At 43.0% G+C, this 24,287-nt stretch overlaps 1 protein-coding gene and 1 long non-coding RNA gene across 2 annotated transcripts in view; one reads left to right on the top strand and one right to left on the bottom strand.

The window, feature by feature from the left end:
* Positions 1-24,287, bottom strand: part of LOC139385010 (A disintegrin and metalloproteinase with thrombospondin motifs 20-like) — a 153,857-nt gene that overhangs the window by 16,798 nt on the left and 112,772 nt on the right. Inside the window, exons 19-28 of the mRNA XM_071130028.1 lie at positions 23,446-23,572; positions 23,152-23,362; positions 22,724-22,888; positions 21,918-22,088; positions 19,865-20,092; positions 18,978-19,142; positions 17,904-18,167; positions 17,410-17,571; positions 16,979-17,155; positions 2,120-2,287 (exon numbers count right to left, since the gene is read on the bottom strand). Coding sequence (XP_070986129.1) covers positions 2,120-2,287; positions 16,979-17,155; positions 17,410-17,571; positions 17,904-18,167; positions 18,978-19,142; positions 19,865-20,092; positions 21,918-22,088; positions 22,724-22,888; positions 23,152-23,362; positions 23,446-23,572 — 1,838 coding nt within the window. The remainder of the gene's footprint in view (positions 1-2,119; positions 2,288-16,978; positions 17,156-17,409; positions 17,572-17,903; positions 18,168-18,977; positions 19,143-19,864; positions 20,093-21,917; positions 22,089-22,723; positions 22,889-23,151; positions 23,363-23,445; positions 23,573-24,287) is intronic.
* On the top strand, positions 3,980-7,672 carry LOC139385065 (uncharacterized). The gene is made up of 3 exons (XR_011628913.1): positions 3,980-4,283; positions 5,906-5,960; positions 6,636-7,672. It is a non-coding gene; the product is annotated as an uncharacterized lncRNA (long non-coding RNA).

Raw genomic sequence — 24,287 nt, 5'->3', positions numbered from 1 at the left:
GGTTGTGCATTTTCCCACCCAAGCAGACACAGGGACGGCTCTCAAGGAACTACACTGGACTTTGTGCAAACTGGAAACCGCATAACCTGAGGCTGCATTTATTGTAGCTGGGGCCTTTAATAAAGGAAATCTGAGGAAAACGCTATTGAAGTTCTATCAACACATCTCCTATGCTACTCGCACATCGAGCCCTCTTGACCATTGCTACTCTCCGACGGGAACGCAGTGGACAGGGTGAAAAGCTTCAAGTTCCTCAGCTTGCACATCAATGACGAACTGAAATGGTCCATTCAAACAGACACGGTGGTGAAGAACAAGCCACAATTCCTCTTCAACCTCAGGAGGCTGAAGAAATTTGTCTTGGCCCCTAGACCCTCACAAACTTCTACAGATGCACCATAGAGAGCATGCTGTCGGGCTGTATCACTGCCTGGTATGACAATTGCAATGTCCAAAATTGCAAGGCTCTCCTGGGGGTGGTGCAGTCAGCCCAACGCATCACCGGGGGCACACTGCCCACCTGTCAGGACATCTACAGCACCTGGTGTCACAGGAAGGCCTGTTCATCCCACTACCATCTAGAAGGCGGAGACAGTAAAGGCGCATCAAGGCTGGGACAGAGAGACCGATAAACAGCTTCTATCTCCAGGCCATCAGACTGTTAAACAGTCACCACTCACGGACAGACAACTACTCCTTCCTCTGCTCTGGACAACCTGTCAGAACATGACAAAGCTCCCTCCACCAACATCTCCTTTACTCTCTGGTGGCCTTGTGATACATTTGGGCTCATGGATTTCCTGTCTCCTAGCACTGCTAAAGGACTAAATCAAATCAAACTTTAACTGCACTTTAAATAAAGTTTGATTTGATTTAGTCATTTTCTTTCATTTAGATTTTTGGTTGAAATGGAGATGTAAATCCAACTTATTCATTATTAACTTGAAGACTAAATTTGACGTCAACCAAAGCGTGAAACACTAGTCTTATATGTATTGTCTATTTTTAGTTGAACCCTGGTTTGAATTGAAACAATAGCTGACGATGACTTCGCAAATGTTATATAGGTCTAAATAGTATCATTGATGAAATAGGATTTATAGAGAGAGTATGGCTACATTTCATTTGCTCTGTAAAACCTACCCTTTGTAATGACTTTGATAGCTACAGTGAATCTATTTAGTTAAGAGAGCTCTCAATAATCATTGTCACAATAGCACACTGGCAGTAGTCAGTGACAAATATCAAAGCTGGGCTGGACTTCATTAAATGGGATGGGAGACCAAATGGATAGCTGTAGATAGATCCGCTCTCCAGTAGGAGGTGCTGCCCAGTCTATTGTTTTTTTTTTGATAGTGGATATAACGTTGAAGATCTGACGTTATTTAAAGGTACAAATTCAACATATTTTATACAAGGTTTGTCTATGTTGAAAATGTGTTACCATAATGATATCATTCTGTGGTTGAAATTTGACTCTCAAAACAAACGTTTACATTGACGACTTTTTGCAAATCCAATGTATTTTTCATATAGATTTCACGTTACAAACAGTTGACAAATTACATTGAAACATTGATTCAACAAGTTTGTGCCCAGTGGGATCTGTCTGTCTGTAGAAAGTAGGTACCTTCTTGTGTCTTTTGTCCAGCATGCTGCATTGGTGCAGGAAAATGCACTGGGCAACTAGCCACTGCTGTTTTGAGTGCAAGAAATGTAAAGGAACTAGCATGATAACTAGTCAAGCCTAGGAGAGAGAGCGAATGCACAGCACAAGCTTCATTGAATTCCCATAAAATTTCCTCTCACAAGTATACAAGTATGGTGCATTGCATAAACACTTATGTAAATGTAGCCTGTGGTGTTTAACTCACATCGGAAGGACGTTTGGTACAAGAGTATATAAACTGCTCAGTGATTGGACAGGTGCTCAGTGTGTACAGTACTTTATATGTTCTACTATCTGGGGACACTGGGAAGCCCTTGACCGTGTTTGCGTTGGCGTCCCAGCTGCTAGAGGTGACTGTTAGCATTAGAGAGGGGCGGGTGGTGTGGTCCCGCCAAGGGGCCTGGGGGTATTTGGAGAGTGTGTGGGGACGGGATGGTGAATGACACATACCTTGCTCCACCTGTTGGCCTTCCAGCTGGGGCATCCCTGGGCTCGGCAGGCCTTCTGTGTCCGGGGACATGACAGATGACTGCAGTGCTCTTCCTCTATTTGGGTTTGGTTTTGGTAAACACAGGTTATCTCCCGCTGCTTGGTCCCTCGGCCACAGCTCACAGAACACTAGAGAGACAGAAGAGGGGGATAAAACAAAATGGAGACAGTGAGTGCAGAGATTCTAGTGAATGCCTTTTCCAACAACACTTTTTGAAACCATGCTTATACCCGATGCTCAAGTTCTGCGAAAGTACAACATGTCAATCAGTTTAGAACTTTATATGAATGAAGAGACAAAGTACTTAATCATCCAATGTGCTGTTTTGTGTTGCGCATTGAGAGCCTGCTTGTTATGATTTGATGGTTAATGGTTTCAATGGTCACGGTTAGCCCACTACTTAACTTACTCCTGAGGAGGTTCCCTCTCTACCACATGAAAGAGTAGTGAGCCAAATTAAATAGTCTAAAAGAGTATAAACACCACAAGAATCAATGAAAATGTACTAGAAAAGACGTTATAAAATGTATAAAAGTATCCAACACGGTGCTTTGCTCAATATAGTGTCTTCAGTGTATGAGTTGAGATGAACACACATGATATGTTATTGCATCTCATGGCCAAGTGAACAAGCTATAAACCACTTTTGGATAAACTAATCATGACATGGATCTCTGTAAAGCATCCAGTGAACACCCAGGTTTGAATGCACTCCCCTGTTTAACGTGTATACCCTGTACATGGCACAAACTAGAGAGAGACACACACACACAAGCCCAGGAGAGAGAAAACTCACAAAGCTAAAAGACCTGGATGCATACATATGGCTAGACAATCATATGCTTTCAATAAGCTGTACAATGCTTCAGGAAAGCTACAGAGAAAACAAGAACACTACGAATAAAAAGCAGAGCGATCCTGATGAGTCTTCAGAAAGCCTGAGACGAAGGTCGGTCGATGGACAAAAATATTCCGTCTTCTCTAAAATGGGGTATTGGAATAAAGTACAACAAGACGTGGAGAACTCTTGTTTTGTCTTAGCATATTTTCCAGCCCAGATAATAAACATAATATTGTATTGTCCCTTAATTATGATCTCAGAATGTTGCATAACATCAAAATGGTAAACTTGTGGTGGCCATAGATAGTACACTCTATTGGACTTACTGTGCTGTGATGGAATTATTTAAGGAAGATTTATTTTAGACATATTGTATTGAATTCTAACAAAAGCTGGTCACTTTTTAGGTTTGGACAACAGGGGCTGTGGGCATAGGATGTGAAGAATGACTTCTTTTTCCACTAATGGAGGAGAAGCATTCAAGCACTCAAAGAGACACGTTTGTGCAACACTTGGTGAGTTCACTCTGCTAGAGTACCCATTTGAACCATTTAAACAGAGAGGCACCTCCTTCTATCTTCTCTTCTTTACTGTGGTGAGGGCAGTGCTTGAGTTGGCACTGTACACAGATACAGTATATTATACACATTGTAATTACAAAGGCATTTTAAACACAGGGCTCAGCCCAGCTGACTAGGAGACATCAAAGCTGCCCTGCGTTGACTGACTGATCCTAAACATGGCAGTTTCTTATATCCGCTGCACGCTCACTCAAAAATGATAACACTGCTCCCTCCACTTCAGACAGGAACGGAGACAGGCAGACATGTACAGTAGGGGCGATAGAGGGGGTGTTAGCCCCTCCTTAATGCTGTCACTGAAGAAGAAAAAATAGGAAAATAAAAAAGAGCAGGAGGAAGAAAGGAAACCACAGCCATACAGGCAGTGCTACGGGCAGTGCTACGAGCAGTGTTACGGGCAGTGCTACTCAGCTGAACTGGTTCTGCTGCCTGTTTAACAGTGGGGAGAAGACATTATTAGGCGGCGTGCTCCTCCCTCTCCACAGCCAGGCAGCCTTATCTGTCAGCCATTAGTTAATCAAGGATGGTAACGTAGAAGTAGAGCAGAAAACCGGCACAGCGCGTGGGGCCAAAGAACAACCTCCGAGAGCTGAGCTGAGCAGTACAGGAGGAGGGCAAGGACCTGGGAACCGACCAACCCCTCCACTCTAAACTCTACTACCAGGCTAGGCTGCTGCCTCACTCTACTCAACACTGGATCAGGTAAGTCAACTCTCCTCTTACTACGCTTCAACTGCTCAATTGCCTTTCCCATGAATAGCTTGCTGGTCTGCTAACTAACATACTGAGGGCAAAAGATAGTGATTTTCATTTGGATAATTTAGTAAATGAGTAAATAAATATGACTAATGAAGGGTTACAAGGCTGGTAATGCATGTTACTACAGTAAATACTACAGTGTGGGATCTCTAACAATATAAATGGGGGGGGGGGGGGGGAGGGGGGGGGCTTCATTCACATTCACAGAAAATGTATATGGGGATTACAAACACTTAAATGTATCCATTTACTGTACTGTAAGTCACACTGGATAAACGTACCTTCTAAGTTGCATATACATGTATTATTACTATTAAAACTTTGTTGAAAAATAAGAAAAATATACAAGCCGCATGAAAAATGACTTTCTCTCGAGACAGATGTGCTCTCCCAAGTTGTAACAGCAATTCATTTCACATGATTAGGTGGGTTAATTCTAGTATCAGGGAGTAAATTTCATCGAGAAATAATATGGATTACTTTAGAAGACGGAATGAAATCGTTGCCTGAAAGCCACCCCAGTAACACGGTTTTGTTTAACAAAGTTTTTCAATCAGAACGGGAGATGTCCTACAGTACACAGACAGAGACGAGCCATGTTTGGCCGGTTACTGCATTGTGCTAACAGCTAAGCAGCTTGTGCCTTTTCTTCTTCTTACCACTGCATTCCTGCTTTGCTAGTCTTTCAGGGTTCTGGAACAGTTCACTTCATTTTCTTCTTCTTTCCACTGCATTCCTGCTTTGCTAGTGTTTCAGGGTTCTGGAACAGTTCACTTCATTTTCTTCTTCTTTCCACTGCATTCCTGCTTTGCTAGTGTTTCAGGGTTCTGGAACAGTTCACTTCATTTTCTTCTTCTTTCCACTGCATTCCTGCTTTGCTAGTGTTTCATGGTTCTGGAACAGTTCACTTCATTTTCTTCTTCTTTCCACTGCATTCCTGCTTTGCTAGTGTTTCAGGGTTCTGGAACAGTTCACTTCCTTTTCTTCTTCTTTCCACTGCATTCCTGCTTTGCTAGTGTTTCAGGGTTCTGGAACAGTTCACTTCCTTTTCTTCTTCTTTCCACTGCATTCCTGCTTTGCTAGTGTTTCAGGGTTCTGGAACAGTTCACTTCCTTTTCTTCTTCTTTCCACTGCATTCCTGCTTTGCTAGTGTTTCAGGGTTCTGGAACAGTTCACTTCATTTTCTTCTTCTTTCCACTGCATTCCTGCTTTGCTAGTGTTTCAGGGTTCTGGAACAGTTCACTTCATTTTCTTCTTCTTTCCACTGCATTCCTGCTTTGCTAGTGTTTCAGGGTTCTGGAACAGTTCACTTCATTTATTGCCAAACCAAATCCAGCTAATTCATGTTTATTCTCTGTGCTATTAAGACCATACTATAAAACAGCTTGTTGTACTTGTAGGTAAATAGACATGGAGCTGGATTTTTTTTATTTCAATGATCGCATAGATTGATACTTAAATGGACTTTGGTAGTCTATACTGAAATGTGAGATGCATCAAGAATATTGACAGGTTATGTCTTTTTTCTATTTCCACGCTATTCATAAGAGCATGTCTTTGTCTAGGCATGGCAGGCTGCAATTGTATGATGACATCCGCCCATTCCATCACAGAGGACAGGTAAGCTAATGGACACATGGAAGCGTTTAAGCAAAGAGAGACCAGGCTATTTGGTAACTTTTGAGACCATGGAATTACCTGTATTTCAGCCAATGCGACTACGCCACAGCATATGCAACTTGAACAGAAAAAAAACACAGAAATCCCTATAGAACAACTCACTTTCAACTGATAGTTCACTTGGAATGTTTGTCAGATGTTTTCAAACCTTAAAAGGCACTGTCTAATTTCTTTAGTACCGACGTTTCTGGAGCAAGAACAAACTCACGATTGTGTGAAGGTTGTCCAGAATATTACACTCTGTACTAGCAAACTGATACTCAAATACTATGTATAGAAATTGTCAACAGCTTCAAAAAAAGATGATCGAAGTCATATTGAAGATAATCTAGGTTTATGATCCTCCTAACAACTCAATATGTTCTCATTTTCCAAGGACCAAGTGATATTAGTGAACAAGATACACTGATAGATTGTATTACAGCTTATTCCTCTGATGTTGTTCCACTGATATTATTTCAGTTCATTACACTGATTATTACACTGATGTTATTACACCTTTATCAGTGTCAATGAGGGGGAAAAAATGTAAGAAGATGTTTGCAGAGCTCAGAGAGTGAGGGAGGCTAAGACATATGGCCAGAGAGCTATCACAGGATGCTTTTTCTGTTCAAGGTCCTGTTTTGCAAGGAAGTTTCAAAGACAGAAGTCAAAACAACACATGCTGTCGACGTGGGAAAAGCTGGTAAGAGCAGAACATCGTGGGGCGGAGGAATGTCAGAGTCATAGATCTTTCATCCTCAAGGCCAAAATAGCCACACACAGGCCTGATCATCTCCATGCATGGGAAGAAACATTAAGCAACACCTCATACTAGCACTAATACAGTCCAGTCTAACCCTGGCCAACGTGGTCCAAATCTGGCATCCAGACATCAGTGGCCAAAGAGATATCATTAGACAATTACTACACAAGTAAGTAGGCTGTATTAACTGAAATTAATTGGTTGAGTTGGCACAAACCAATGTCATAAGTATATTTAGATACCGAAGGTAAAAAAATAGGGACATTTCTTATTGGCGTCACCATGGAGTTTATTGTAAGGGTAATGATGATTGAAAAGGATATTGCAAAGTCTAAATAATTATTGGTCTGTGTTAACAAAGTTGACCAAATGTTCACTACAAGAGCTTAAGGCTGCTTGTGATGGAAAATGAAAGCAGTCGACTAAACTCAACTGTGTAGTTGGTGCCAAACTGTGCCTCTGCCATGGCTAGAAACTCAAATAAACAATCCTAAAAGGGCATATTAAGTTTCCCCAAAACTATTCTCTTTTTAAGTCAACACCACTCAGAAAAGATGAACTGAGCAACCATAAGTCAACTTTTGGGAATGACAAAAACAACCCGTTTTTCTACCTGTCCAAACATTCAGCAGGAACCAAGATCCATTTCCATGTCCCACTCCAGAAAAACTCCATTGGTGCTTCATTGAGTACAATGCTGTTGTCTCATAAAGCTATGCCAGACCAGGAAAGTGAACCTGATTTCGGACAGCAGAACTAAAAAGACGGAACAATGCATGAGATTCTAAAGTGACCTTTGGCCCAGGATTTCCAAGAGCTTCCAAGAGTCCCTATTCCATCTTCTTCTTACTCAACACCACTTCACTGTTAAGCTGTCAAGACCCAAACTCTAGTGTCATTTATCCTAGTGACGAGTTCACAACCAAAGCCAAAGACATAGTGTTCTTTTAAAATAAATAAATAAAATCAAATGTTATTTGCCACATGCTTCGTAAACAACAAGTGTAGACTAACAGTGAAATGCTTCCCTACGGGCCCTTCCCATCAACGCAGAGAAAAATGATAGAAAAAAATGATAACACAAGGAATAAATACACAACGAGTAACGATAACTTGACTATATATATGGGGTACAGCTAATGTTTGTCTTACAGCATTGTTCATCCTGGGATCCCATAACAGAATTGCATCATAAGACACCAACGACCTTGACCTTGGCCTTGTGTTCCAACCAAAAAGCTACAGTACAGATATCGGACAAAGGGCAACATTTTTCTCTCTCTAAGAGACACAAGAAAATGTTGCCCCAAATATTGTATGATGGGACGATCACATTGTTGTTAGGTTGTTTGTAATTTAGAGGTGGTTGATGGTCAACACCTGCCCGTGTGTGTCTCATTAACACATTCCTCCAAGCTGAACCCTCTGTTTACACCTCTGTCTTTTTATGGGGGTGAAATTGTTGTGTGTTGCTGGTGTGTTTCACAAGCCTGATATGCTATCTACCTTTGATTTCACCCCCACTATAGCACTCTTTGAAGATGTGCAACAATGTACAATCTGCAGCTGGGCTCAGTGGACTCCAAAAATGGTGTTAAACCTTGAGAATAACTGTGTCCTTAACAGTAGAAGGAAAACAAGTTAGGTAATAGCATTGACTACAAAGTCAAAGGCAGCTATAATTCCTTGGTTTCTAGCACATCAGATATAATATTTGCCCACCAATGACTGCCTCACGTAGCCACACTGTACATTTTCAGATCCTAGACGGGTGTCAAACATACAGCCCGTGGGCCGGTTCCCTGGGTGGTTTGAGTATATACTATATTTTTTAATAGGATTATATCATTATTCTGTCATTATTCTGAGTGGCGCAGCGGTTTAAGGCCCTGCATTGCAGTGCTAGAGGCGTCATTACAGACCCAGGTTCGATCCGTGATTCGGAGTCCCTTAGGGCGTTGCACAATTGGCCCAGTGTCACTGTCACGAGTCCGACCGAGGGTGGTTTCCCTTCCCGGGCGGGTGGCGCTCGGCGGTAGTCGTCACCGGCCTATTAGCTGCCACTGATTGTCTTTCCTCCCCCTCCTTGTATGTTTATTCGTAGCACCTGTTTATGAATGATTAGTTTGTCTTTATTAGACAACCTGGTTGTTGTGCGGGATTATTCATTGTAACCTTCGGCTCTGTTGTAGAGATACGTGTTAGTGCCTGGTCGTGCATTTTCAGTTGTACATTTTCATTCCCTGTGTTTGGGGCCGTGACTATTGTGAGCACCCTGTGGTGCGTTGGTGCTATTAAAGAAGCACATCATTGCACTCTCTGTCTCCTGCGTTTGACTCCACACCCACGACACCCGGAGCATTACAGTCGTCCGGGTTTCGGGAGGGTTTGGCCGGGGTATGCCGTCATTGTAAATAAAAATGTGTTCTTAACTGACTTGCCTGGTTAAATATATATATAGTTTTTTAAATTTGATACTTTAAAATGACTAAAAGCAAATCCAAACTGTGTAGAAATGATAGAGTTTCTTGACTGTGTCCAACTCGCTAATAATCACCCAAATGAAAACACAAGACAGTCAGGGAGCATAGAAAATTCAAAAATCAATGGATAGATTACAATTAAAAACATTTGATTGCGAGGAAATATAACCAATATCCAGTGCGGCCTTCCAGACCTCATTGACAAAATGAGTTTGTGCTTGGAATTTACTCTGGCGGATGATATAAGAGGACTGAACATTGTGTGATGTAAACGGCGGCGTCGTTTAATCACAAAAGGATGGGAGGGAGACGTTGGGGCTGAATATGTAACATCGATGAGTACTGTAGGCTCAGACATTGACTTGCTGGAATGTCTTCACCATCTGTGAACCAGCGGCCCTAAAGCTCTGAGAGACAGATGCACAAGTAGAAACAGACCTGCCAGCCAGGTAGCTAATGTGGAACGTGCAGCACAGGACCCACATCAGTAAAGGTAGAGCCTGGAAGTCTTCATATAAAGAGTAATACACTGACGTCTATTGCACTGCTAACTGACGCCACACAAGAAAGCAACGGTGTAGGGTGTCTTGGTAAGATGTGAGGTAAAAAGTAATAAGCTCTACTTTCTAGGGAGATATCGTATTTTGAGTGGGTTACCACGTTCTTCTAGGGCAACCTCAAACACTTTCCCACTGAACCAAGTTTGGAGAGAAAAAAATGTAGACAAATATGAAGAGTTTGTACAGTCCAACTACCAAGGTACATCAACATGACAGCCACCAACAGGCCCCAACATGAATAATCTCCAGTAGAGACGAGGTGAGAGAAACATGCATTGAAGTCCCATTTCAGAGAGGATTCACCCCATAAGCTTTAGAGATCTTTCTCTCAGATGCGTTGCAATGCCAGTTGAGGACCTGTTCCCGATCATTGGACGAGCCAGGGAAAGCCTAGTTTAAACGCTTCCAGATCTCTACTTATTTTATCCCCCTGCATCCATCCCCAGCTGTAGCGCCAGCGAAACAAAAATCTGCCTAAACTAGTCTCTCAATCTTTTCCCCACTCTCTCTCCACTTGCTCTGCTCTGTATCCAGTTTCTTTGTGGTCCCGAGTCAACTCCTCCTATTTTATGTCATCACCCTCCGTCACTGAGACTGCATTAGTGGCTATGTCTAAACGAGGCTTTAATGTACAGGACTAGGCCACATAGAGCCAAATATATATCAAACTTTGAAGTTTGACATCAACCGTGCTTGATCGCAGATGTCTATATAGGCAAGAGGGTTCACTGGTTTAGATGAAAGACTCTCCATCGCTGACACTTAATATTTATGTTCCATATGTACTATATAAATATCTTGTATAGTTCTCTCTCAGCCAAACGTTAAGAAATGTGTGTGTTTTGTTGGGCAATCTGGGATAAAAACAAATCAATCTTTGTATACAAGCCGTGTCTTTTCTCTGTCATTTGTTTCTATTGAGGCATGGCAGCATTATTTCATTGCTCTCTAAATTGCAAGAAATAAATATTGGACACATCAATGTTGATGGAGAGCATACTAATATTACAGTTGTTTTTTAATCAAATCCTGGGACAAAAACAAATGACTGATTTAAAACAGACAGGAAATGTAAGAATGAAAAAAATGAGACTTATTTTGATATATGTTTTGTCTGTCCTCCATGTTTTCCAACTGTTTGGCCTTTCAATACAGACTTTGTTGCTGCTGTCAAAGCTATACTTCTGTCCAAAGATGTTGATGCCTCAGATAACATCTCGAAGCAGAATCTGGTTTGGTGCCTCCAAAGGCTTAACCCTCCGAACATGCCAAATCCTACAAGTATACTGACCAATACAACTCATCAATTACCATAATTTGGTTTGGCTTAATGAATAAACCACCACTAACAGGGACCAAATGTAACATTAGCATCCTGCTCTGGTTTCCAACCTATGACAAGAACCATGCTTGAAGAACTGAGACTGAGGGAACCTCCAAGTCTCCAAGTCCTAGCTAGTCCAGTTGATCAGTGCTACACCAGCATATGGACTGGATCAGAAAACACAAGCTCAATGATGTTACTACCATCTGACCCCAGGGTGACAGGTTTAGGGGATTTGCCTCAGGCCAAAGTCAAATATGTTTATGTTGTTGTCATTTTAAACAAATATGTTTATGTTGTTGTCATTTTAACAAATGTCTTTCGTTCAGGGTCACGTCAACAAAGATCGCTCTCATTGGGACTCCTCCACTAACTGCAGGAAATTGTGTTTATAAGCAACAAATAGGCATAAATTACTAAAATGTTGGAGTGTTCAATTCATCACATTATTGTTGGTTAGTGCTGCTTCACCCCAAAAAGGGTTGCAGCTGTTTTTAAAGCAATCATCATTACTTAATGATGTTACCATTGTTGCTATATCTATTTTGTGTGGAACTTTACTGCTCCCAAACTGTGTTTGAATAACAAAATCTGTGCAATAAATTTCAATTATTTTCTGTCTTTGGTGAGTTATTCTCTTTGGAATCAGTTAATGCTTACGTTGCTTGATTGTTCTATTGGACAAACCCTGACTGAAGAATGCCACAAGATACCCTAATCATCTCACCAGGTAAGTCCATGACCAGGTAAGTCCAAGATTCAACCCACATAACTGCCACTTGAGAAAGCAAATCACTTTATGAAACATGCCAACATACAGTACAACGCATTAGGAAAGTATTCAGACCCCTTGACGTTTTGCACATTTTGTTACATTACAGCCTTATTCTAAAATTGATTTAAAAAAAATCTTCATCAATCTACACACAATACCCCATAATGACAAAGCGAAATAAGGTTTTTAGAAATTTTAGCAAATTTATTAAAGAAACAGAAATACCTTATTTACATAAGTATTCACTGACTAGGTATCCTTCCCTTTCCTTTCCTTTCCTATTCAGACCCTTTGCTATGAGACTCGAAATTGAGCTCAGGTGCATTTGTTTACATTGATCATCTTTGAGATGTTTCTACAACTTGATTGGAGTCCACCTGTGTTAAATTCAATTCATTGGACATGATTTGGGAAAAGCACACACCTGTCTATATAAGGTCCCACAGCAAAAACCAAGCCATGAAGTTGAAGGAACTGTCGGTAGAGCTCCGAGACAGGATTGTTTTGAGGCACAGATCTGGGGAAGAGTACCAACACATTTCTGCATCATTGAAGGTCCCCAAGAACAGTGGCTTCCATCATTCTTAAATGGAATACGTTTGGAACCACCAAGACTTTTCCTAGAGCTGGCCACCCGGCCAAACTGAGCAACCAGGGGAGAAGGGCCTTGGTCAGGGAGGTGGCCAAGAACACGATGGTCACTCTGACAGAGCTCCAGAGTGCCTCTGTGGAGATAGGAGAACCTTCCAGAAGGACAACCATCTCTGCAGCACTCCACCAATCAGGCCTTTATGGTAGAGTGGCCAGACGGAAGCCACTCCTTAGTAAAAGTCACATGACAGCCTGCTTGTAGTTTGCCAAGAGTCACCTAAAGGACTCTCAGACCATGAGAAAGAAGATTGTCTGGTCTGATGAAACCAAGATTGAACTCTTTGGCCAAGCGTAATTTATGTCAGAAACCTGGCACCATCCCTACAGTGAAGCAGGGGATGTTTTTCAGCGGCAGGGACTGGGAGACTTGTCAGGATCGAGGGAAAGATGAACGGAGCAAAGTAAAGAGAGATCCTTGATGAAAACCTGCTCCAGAGCACTCAGGACCTCAGACTGGGGCGAAGGTTCACCTTCCAACAGGACAACAACCATAAGCACACAGCCAAACGCAGGAGTGGCTTCAGGACAAGTCTCTGAATGTCCTTGAGTGGCCCAGCCAGAGCTTGAACCAGACTTGAAAATGATCAAACATCTCTGGAGAGACCTGAATAGCTGAATAGCTGTGCAGCGACGCTCCCCATCCAACCTGACAGACCTTGAGAGGATCTGCAGAGAAGAATGGGAGAAACTCCCCAAATAAAGGTGTGCCAAGCTTGTTGCTTCAACAAAGTACTGAGTAAAGGGTCTGAATACTTATTTAAATGTTATATTTCAGTTTTTTATTTTTGGTATTGGCTCTGCTTATTTGACTTGTCCTGTTGAAATGATCGTCTCTATTTGAAAGCATGATATAATACAACAGAAAAGAGGCTCAAATGAATTCATCAACAGTATTGCATGAACATCATTTTTTGGGGTTTTGATTTGGGACCTCTTAAAATATAACAAACTTGCCAACATTGATTAATTTCCAATTATTCTTGTAATAAAACACAATACTCTGTTGGTTTACAGCCAAAGGCATTACGGAGATAGCCCTATTACTACAATTGTAAACAGATATATGTGCCAGCCTGTGCCAAAATTGGAGTATGTTTTCTCTTGAGTGTTTGCAAAATGAAATGCTAAAAAAAACATCATAACAGTATGAAGAAAGCCTGCAGTCTGTTTTACATTAGATTTTGTGTGGTTTTAATTTATGCTGTTTATGCTATTTTATAAAGCACACTTTTATGCTATTCTAAAAAACTCAGATAGCTGGCTTTAGATTAGCTGGATAGAGACATGAGGAGGAACTGCAAAGGTATATATTTTTCTGTGTCAACAAATATTGCAGGTATCATATATTGTGTAACAAATGCTATTGGGATATAATTAAACCGAAACAGTTATCGTGAAGTTTGTTTCTGAAGTTTGTTTGACTTGTGTACAACTTTTGGGCGACGCTTCAGCATTTAGGATGTGGGCATTTATATCTCAATAACTTTTGGGCGACGCTTCAGCATTTAGGATGTGGGCATTTATATCTCAATAACTTTTGGGCGACGCTTCAGCATTTAGGATGTGGGCATTTATATCTCAATAACTTTTGGGCGACGCTTCAGCATTTAGGATGTGGGCATTTATATCTCAATAACTTTTGGGCGACGCTTCAGCATTTAGGATGTGGGCATTTATATCTCAATAACTTTTGGGCGACGCTTCAGCATTTAGGATGTGGGCATTTATATCTCAATAACTTTTGGGCGACGCTTCAGCATTTAGGATGTGGGCATTTATATCTCAATAACTTTTGCTCCGTGTAGTATATATTTTAGACAGTATTTGGTTTAAACCTCCAAAAATACAGAGCACATATGATGTTATTTCCTGTACTGTGATGAGCATAAAAGTAAATGCTCAACAATATGACTTTGAAGTTATGGGGCAAATGTCATTGCCAAAGAATACAATACTTTCCAAGTATTACAGCATGATGCCACATTGAAAAACAACACACATTTCACAACCTTTGTTTCTTTAATATTTTTTACAGTGGGAAAAGATATTTCAACATGTTTATGTATTTTTGAATGTGAACTAAATAAATAGAAAAAGATTAACAAACATTTGAACAAAAAAACTAAGCAATGCACTGAGCACCTTGGGTAAAGAAAGTTGGAGACACGAAGAGCGACTGGGCTGGCGAGGCTAAGGAGGAGTCTTGGATGAAGTGAATGTCTTGGGACAGTCGGAGACAAAGGAATGTGGAGGAGGAAGAAGACAAGAAAGAGAGAGAGCCCAGAGAGGACCTCACAGGAGTGCTTACGGTCAACACAAACAAAGAGCCATTTTGGTAACACTTCACCTGAACTATGTGTCAGGAAGACTGCACCTTGATGTCACACATGTCATGACACTTTGGAAAACCATGTTTCACGTACTAGTGTTTTTCATGCTGTCGAAGGGTATAATATTATATATGTTGACTGGCTGGCTATCCATCAAGCAAGTAGTTAGTAATGAAATGTTTTGAAATGTATGGAGCAGTTATCGGATGGCAGGTCAGGTTGATGACAGCATTACGAAGGTTATGACAGATGATAGTTCAGCCCAAGTGTTACATGTATCTAAATTGAAACAAATACAACATTAAAGCTGCAACAATGAATAAACTATTGTAAACAAATAAATAGCTTTTATATGAAAAAATCCTTCAGAAATGTAGAAACTCGCCCAAGAAAAAAGCAACAAATGACTACAGTATCATAAAAGAGAGGTATTTGTGTGCTTCAGTTGGTACGAGATTAGCGGATGCCAATTCAGTTGGTTTTATCTTCTGAGCAGACTTTCAGATGAAAAGCACATTGGAAGTAAATCTACTGTGAAATGGTAGAGCTTTAAAAGCTGGATTGCATAGTTTCACATTTGTACACCATATTAGACGGATTTATCTTGATATACGGCATGTAACATAAGTTATACAAATACATCAGGTCATGATGTGAATAAGTTCAATAATACAACTTTATAGTGCCTCTTGTACTTAACAGATTGACTGTGTTTCTATAGAAACCCCACTGTAAACATCATTTTGATGTAAACTTCTCCTGTACTATAGTGCAGTTTTACAGTAGAGACAAAGGGCCCACCATACAAGACAAATACTGAAATCACTTGTGCCACTATGACCAACTAACACACTAACGACAAGACAGAAAAATTATAACACATGTACTGGTGAGGGTGAGAGTATATTGTGAGGTTGAGTGTTTTGCCGAACATTGATCCCTGTACAATCTTCAGTTCTGTGATACCAGAAGTGTAGAAGGCCTGGTCTTTGTAGCTTCTACTGTACATTACTTTCTGCGCCCGATATTTTCCTTGCATAGGCATTATAGCTTTTTTCCTACAGTAACTGTATGTCTCTAAGCATTTCAAATTGAACCCTAAAATACAGTGTTATATCTAGACTATCTATAGTATTCTATAGTTACTGGTTTTTATTATTTTGTACTTATAATTCATTGTCAGTTATTTCAAACTTTAGAAGCACACCTTGTTACATGAGGGGATGGTAGAACTGTGAAAAGATCTAGAATATAACATTCTAAGAGGGATGGCACATTTTGAAAACTGCATTTAACGTTTCATTTATGAGTCTTAAAAAATATATTTTCATAATTTTAAAAATAGTAACAAAACATACTGTCGTGTTGAAAGTACTTTCCTCTGTACAAACTGTCATTATTCATGAGACGCAAGAGATCCAACCAAAAGCACCAGTAAAATATTAAATATCATATTCAGTTATGAAACCTAGCCACTAAAAATAAAATCATACTGTACATCGATAGATACACAAAATACAGTAACAGTAATTGTTGCTGTTTGATAAAGGTAACTCTTATACACAAATTTACACTTGTGTACTTTCGGTTACAGGGTGAGACAGAAATCAGAAAAAACGTTTACTTCACGCTTCACATATGAAATAAATATATTTCGAGTTACTCACTCGCCTCTACAAATATATGGCATTGTTGGACAACATTGTCCTTCTAATTTATAGTTTTCATTTGGAGCCTAAGTTCCAAATGAGAACCATGTGTTTCTGACAATTCCCAATGTGGAGCAGCATTCTGTGTGTGCTCTTTTCCCCCTTGTTTCTAATCAGCACCATGCCACTCCATGTCCCAGTGTCGGTGGGCTGGGGCTATCCTAACCTAGCGCTGACACTAGTGCTCCATTGACGCTCCTACAGATAGACTAAAACAGTTAGCTAGCCGCTAGCCTCTAGCTGCTAGTGGATGGGCCAGAAGTACAGTCCCTGTAATTTAAGCAAACCCCCATGTCTACTCACGGCTCATGGTGACACGCCCCAGTGAAGGAGGAAGTTAAGGAGGAGGAGAAGTTATGGGAAGAGGAAGTACTATCGTACCGGCTTCCATGGTCGGCGGTGCCAGGATGTGCTGCCCGGACACAGGTGCAGGCTGCACTGCTCCATGTCAGGAGGCTTGTCCAGGACGTCACAGTTGTGGTCGTTGAGTCTCTGTCCGTTGGGCCGCTGGCACACCACCTGGCGGGTCCTCCTGCCTCCGCCACACGTCTGGGTGCACTGAGAGTGGAAAAGAGAAGAGGGCGTCAACTTAGTATTTAGCAAGACTTTTGAGTTAAAGGCAGGCTACTTGGTACAGTATCTCAATAGTTCTTCTTTCAGTGCGGGAGTAGATGAACAAGAGGTGCAGAGGAAAGGAAGCCACTTTAGACTATTGACACATGCCCAGGAGTCTGAAATGGGTATCTGTCTCAGATGCGCGACATACGTCATCAATTTGAGCACCAGGCGTGTCTGTATAGCCTCTCCCTCACCTCTCCCCAGATGCCGTAGTTCCACAGAGGGCAGGGTCCTGAGTCGCAGCTCTTGGACTCTGCAGGTTTGACCCTCTGGTCACAGTGGCTGGTGCTGCGACCCTCCGCATCCTGACACACTACCACCCTCCTCTGGAAGCCCCCTGCACACGTACTGGAGCACTACGGAGGGGCACAGAGTGTGTTACAGAGGGAAACACACACACACAACTCTATACACAGCCTGTACACTACCTTACCAGCTGCAATCTAGTCATATCCTTACTATCTGTCTGAGTGAATACAGTGAGAGATCACTATGTGAGGAACAGTAGATATGCAGTCAGACAATTAGGTGAGGGAGAGAGCAGTGCATGGAGATGGTATCATAGTCCCAGAAGTTTTTCTTGACCACGTGGAACATCATGACCCCCCCGAACCCCCGGCCATATTGCCTACAACTAGTGGTCACTCAGGTGAGTGTACAATCTCTGGTCCCATGGTTCTGTACATACTCCTCCCCAGGGTCCCGTCCTCCACTGGTTGTCTGCCGAGGGGACGTTCCAACTGCCATGGCCCGGGTGGCTGGCGGGGTTGTGGGGGCTGTAGGGCTGGTCATTGGGCCTCTGTCGGTACTCGGAGGGGCAGGGAGTGGCCGTACACTCGTGCTCTGTGCTGGGCCTCTCGTACTGGTCGCAGAATGACTCATCCACCTGGTGGTGGTAGTTACTGCATTCCACCTGCCTGGTGGCCCGGCCCACACCACACGTCACTGAACACTGGGGAAAGAATAGACACAAGGTCATATCACTGAACACGGCGGGGTAACCTAGTGGGGCGGCAGGGTAGCCTAGTGGTTAGAGCGTTGGACTAGTAACCGGAAGGTTGCAAGTTCAAACCCCCGAGCTGACAAGGTACAAATATGACGTTCTGCCCCTGAACAGGCAGTTAACCTAGGCCGTCATTGAAAATAAGAATTTGTTCTTAACTGACTTGCCTGGTTAAATAAAGGTAAAACAAAAAAATAAAAACACTGGGGAAACAATAGACACAAGGTCATATCACTGAACACTGGGGAAACAATAGACACAAGGCCATATCACTGAACACTGGGGAAACAATAGACAATAGACACAAGGCCATATCACTGAACACTGGGGAAACAATAGACACAAGGCCATATCACTGAACACTGGGGAAACAAGACACAAGGTCATATCACTGAACATTGGGGAAACAATAGACACAAGGTCATATCACTGAACACTGGTGAAACAATAGACAAAAGGTCATATCACTGAACACTGGGGAAACAATAGACACAAGGTCATATCACTGAACACTGGGGAAACATTAGACACAAGGTCATATCACTGAACACTGAGGAAACAAGACACAAGGTCATATCACTGAACACTGGGGAAACAATAGACACAAGGTCATATCACTGAACACTGGGCAGAGAGCATAGCAAAAAAACTTTAATAAGGCATGCATTATTCTAGTAGTAAAGGCATAATAGCTACTCATACATGTTTATACTTAATAAAAGTAATGGGGTTAAAAAAACGACAACAACTGTAACATACAGGAGACCACTCCCAGGAGCTCCACTGGCCACACGAGCTGAAGCAGGCTGAGGATTCTGGGGGCCGGGGCAGATGGGCACAGTAGGACTCGTCTGCCACTCCACCCTGGGCGTCCCGACAGCTGACATAGCGGGCACGCTTCCCCTTCCCACAGGAGACAGAGCACTGAGACAGACACACAGAGGAACCCACAAACATTCAAGATTAGAGTTACAGTGTGTCACACTTACACACTTTACATGAACTCTTACTGGCTGATGTGTTTCATTGAAGATGTGTGCATAACAACAGTCTATTTTCAATGAACTGATAAACTCTCTGTCTCTATATGTTCTAACCAGACTCCTCCATGAGGATGATATGGTGATATTCTAGCTGCACCCGGGCAAACTCAACAGGAGGACAGAGTAAACTTTACCAAGGGGTGAATACCTACTGAGATCTAAAGACACCATCTGAAATACACATGTAAATATCACAATCATATCAATTACACCAAATTGCCCATGACTTTACACGAGAGGATGGCAGTATCGCTCCTGAGTGGAATGTATGTGTGTTTTTTCAGAGGGACCACACTTGCGCTAGCCTCCTCTTTGACATGCGAGCTCACAGCCTCTCTGACAGACATACAGACAAACTGAGATTCATGTTTGAAACCAAAGCCTCATGTTTAGACAGAGATCTGTTTTTTCATTTGCACTGGGAAACAATGCAAAACACCAGGGTGAGGGAGTGTGTGTGTGTGAGGCTGAGCAGTGCTGCATTCTACAGACCAGTGAATCAGACATGTACAGTCAGAGGGGTAGTAATGGCGATGCAGAGAGAGCTACTGTACGTGAGTGTTCATAAGCCTATTAGTGCATGTGCGCGGTTGCAGTGCTCACTGTGGTCCAGGAGCCATATCTCCACTGTGTGAGGAGCTGACCAGAGGTGTCAGGGCGGACGGTGCTATGTTGAGGAGAGGCCCAGGGACACGGTGCCATCTCACAGTCCTGGCTGTCCCTGGGTCTGGATGCTGCGTTACACTTCCTGTCATCTACCGTGTCCCCATACAACCCTGACACACACCTCACAGCCCGCATCTGGTAACCATTGCCACACGTCACTGCACACTGCAACAACACACACAGGAGAGACACACACAGGGTCAGATGATGGCCAGATGCTCCAAAAGGATTGACAGTAAAACGTTGGCAGATCAGTGTTCTACTTCAAGGAAGGATGCAATTTTAACTCAGCTCACATAGTCTAGCCCAGCCAAGCGCAGTCTAACTTAATGTAGTTGAACCCTACTACTTCCCAGACACCCACCCTCTCCCCCAGATCTCTGCTAACGGAGTGGCAGGTAGCCTGGTGGGGCGGCAGGTAGCCTAGTGGGGCGGCAGGTAGCCTAGTGGGGCGGCAGGTAGCCTGGTGGGGCGGCAAGTAGCCTAGTGGGGCGGCAAGTAGCCTGGTGGGGCGGCAGGTAGCCTGGTGGGGCGGCAGGTAGCCTGGTGGGGCGGCAGGTAGCCTGGTGGGGCGGCAGGTAGCCTGGTGGGGCGGCAGGTAGCCTAGTGGGGCGGCAGGTAGCTTAGTGGGGCGGCAGGTAGCCCCTAGTGGGGCGGCAGGTAGCCTAGTGGTTCAGAGCATCGGGCCTGTAACTGAAAGGTTGCTGGTACAAATCCCGAGCCGACTAGGTGAAACATCTGTTGATGTGCCCTTGAGCAAGGCACTTAAACCCTCATTTCTCCTTTACATCGTTCTGGATAAGAACATCTGCTAAATTAATGTATGTGTCTTTATTATGGATCCCCACGGCAGCAGCTACTCATTCTGGGGTCCGGAAAAATTAAGGCAGTTATAAAAAATATAATTCATTCACAACAGATTTTACAACACATTAAGTGGTGTGCCCTCAGGCCCCAACTCTACTACCACATATCTACATGTGTACGTGTGTGTGTAGTGCGTATGTTATCGTGTGTTTGTATGCATGTGTCTGTGCCTATGTTTGTGTTGCTTCACTGTCCCCGCTGTTCAATAAGGTGTATGTGTATCTAATTTTACTGCTTTCATGAGTTACTTGATGTGTAATAGAGTCCATGTAGTCATGGCTCTATTTAGTACTGTGTGCCTCCCATAGTCTGTTCTGTACTGTGAAGAGACCTCTTGTGGCATGTCTTGTGGGGTATGCATGTGTGCCAGTCGTTCAAACAGACAGCTCGGTGCATTCAACATGTCAATGCCTCAATCTCTCCTCCATTTTGAGCCAGGAGAGATTGACGTGCATATTATTAATATTAGCTCTCTGTGTACATTCAAGGGCCAGCCGTGCTGCCCTGTTCTGAGCCAATTGTAATGTACACACATTTGGTGGAGGAAGTGCTACAGGATTTGGGCAGTAGATTGTGATTACACAGGAACGAACAGCCATATATACTATATACCAGCTCTGTCAATGGAACTATCATGTTGAGTCAATGAATGGTCAAAGACATTAATTCATCCATTCATTCCTGCCATACTGGATGGTGCACACCAGACAAGGTGCGTGTATATAGGCTGAGGAAGTATTGGACTAGCAGACTTACAGGGTCTGTGTGTGTACGGCTCCGTCTAAGGCAGTGGGGGGACCTGATAGTGTGGTGAGTTGTGGAGTGGTGTGCTCTGACTTGAGATGTAATTTCCTCCCCTAGCGCTCTCACTCTGCCCTCATATCCTGTCGGAGTAAATCTGACCCCACACACAGATACACACCACAGATACACACTGGGAAGGAAGGGGATGTATGTGCAGAGCACACATGCAGCCAGACACATAAATAACACACACTACAATGTTACACACTTAAACATTCATTCCTGCACATTCATTCCTATTCAATCACAAAGAATAAACCACACGAGAACCTGAATCTGTCAGACACAGGCACGTGCAGATCCATCCATCTGGACTCACCGGTCCCCAGACTCCGACCTGCCAGGAGGCACAATCTGGCAGCTCACAGCTCCCCACGGCTAGAGGCTTGGTGTTGGGGTCACAGAAGTGTTCACTCAGATTCTCCTCTCCTACCCCCACACTACAGGATACCTGCCTGTGCCTCATCCCCTTCCCACACGTCACCAAGCACTGGGAGGGGACAGAGGGAGAGATAGGGTCAGGGTGAGGGAGGAAGACTAATAAAGTATATGTGTTATGAAGGGTGTGTGTGGGGGGAGGAACATTGTGTGATTGTGTGTGTAAAATGTTATCCTCAAAGTGTGTGTGCATGTTAGAGCAAATGTGATGCGTTTACATCAATACACATATACTTTATAAAGTGTGTATATATTTATGTGTGTTTATAGAAGCGTTTATTGATGTGAATGTAACAGTGTGTGAATTTGTGTCATGCGTGTGCATGTGTGTGTTTGCACTGTGTGTGTGTGTGTCCTGTTGTGTGTATGTGTGTGCTTTTTTATGTGTTTACATCAATACGCATATACTTTATAAAGTGTGTATATTTATGTGTGTTTTATTATGTGTGTACATTAATACGCATATACTTTATAAAGTGTGTATATTTATGTGTGTTTGATTATGTGTGTACATTAATACGCATATACTTTATAAAGTGTGTATATTTATGTGTGTTTATTGATGTGAATGTAACAGTGTGAATTTGTGTCATGTGTGTGCATGTGTGTGTTTGCACTGTGTGTGTGTGTATTTGTGTGTGTGTACTGTGTGTGTGCGTGTTTGTGTGTGTGAAGTGTGACCCGTACCTCACTCCAGTCGTTGGCTGACCAGTCAGGGCAGGCCTGGTCGTTGCAGCTCTCCGCGATCATCCTCTGGTAGTCACTGCACTCCCTGTCCACCAGTCTCCTCCCCAGATTGTTCATACAGTAAGAGTCCCTGGTACGGGCCCCACGACCACACGTCTTAGAACACTGAATGATGCACACAACACTCAGCATTAGATTCACCATTCAACATGTACTGCACAAAAGCCTAACAAAAACACTGCACCAAACATGTACAAAATACTCTCTACTACTTGTAATCTAAATCACATGTCCACTTATAATAACACCTGTCATGCATGAGAAGACTAAATAAAAAATGGGCTGCTTTTCAAGACAATGTGCAATAGCATCACATCATGAAACAGGTATTGTAATGATGTGTGTCTTTGACTATAGTTTCTACTGACCTGGGACCAGGCGCTGTACTGCCAGCTCTTGAGCAGACAGTCCCCATGGCAGGACTCCCTGGCCTGTGGTTTAGGTAGTTCAGAACAGGCCCTCCCTTCCACCCTCTCACTCTGCCTCTTCAGCAAGCTGTACCTCATACACTGCACGTCCATGGTCCGGTAACCAGGGCCACACTTAGCAGAACACTCACTCCTCCCTGCCACATTCCACCTGCAAACAGGCTATATGGGCTAGTGTCTGTTTAACATATATATAGTGACAGTGTGTGTGTGTTAAGTTGTGTGTGTATCTACCTGAGTTCACAGTCAGTGTTACATGGCTCAGTGGCAGCGTTGGGACGGGGTAGAGGCTCACAGCGCTGGTCAGAAACCCCCAGGTGGTCACTCTTCCTCACACATACTGCCCTGCGCCGTCGTTCACCTACACGGACACACAAACACACACGCACACATGCAAGTTTTGAATGTTTGAATTAGATCCGATCTGGCTAGGATCGATTGCCAAAGTTCACATTTCCCCCTCCTTTAAATTGTTTAATTAACTCTCTGCGATTGGGTCCCAGTCCAAATGGGATTAGGGGTTCTGGGATGAAACTGCTTCAACTGGATCCTGCTAATGATGCTGAGTGCTGCGAGATACAGGAAGTCTCAGCCCCTGGTCCTATGAGAAACTTCCAGGAGAGATTTTGTGTGCTCAGAACAGGGGAGAACAACTGCCCCCTCTCATTGGCAGGTTGACTTTTAGTCTGAGTCTTGTCCTGGTGGTAACTCTGATCGATTTGCCCTTAGATACGCCAGCTGCAAAGTCAAAATTGGCTATAATGTAAAACTTCATGAACCAGAAAATAGCTTTTTGGTCTTAATTTAAGGTTAGGGTTATGTTTCAAATCAAATTGTATTACTTTGTGGCTGTGCCAGCTAGTGACCACACTACAGAGCTGCCTCCAGAACAAGATTCATGAAGAGAAACGCTAACCTGCCTCTCATAGAAGTCGTAGAAGTTCAAAGCCGACCGTGGTACTGCAGGTATTGTTTGCAGAAAACAGGATCCCCATTATAATGAATGAAAAAATGGCAATCTTTGTGGTCAGTCTTTGTGTAAACCCCCCCCCCCCCCCCCAAAAAAAACAAAGACA

This window comes from Oncorhynchus clarkii, chromosome 1 (assembly GCF_045791955.1).
Source record: "Oncorhynchus clarkii lewisi isolate Uvic-CL-2024 chromosome 1, UVic_Ocla_1.0, whole genome shotgun sequence".
Lineage (NCBI taxonomy): Eukaryota > Metazoa > Chordata > Actinopteri > Salmoniformes > Salmonidae > Oncorhynchus > Oncorhynchus clarkii.
This window is presented reverse-complemented; position numbering and strand designations above follow the sequence as displayed.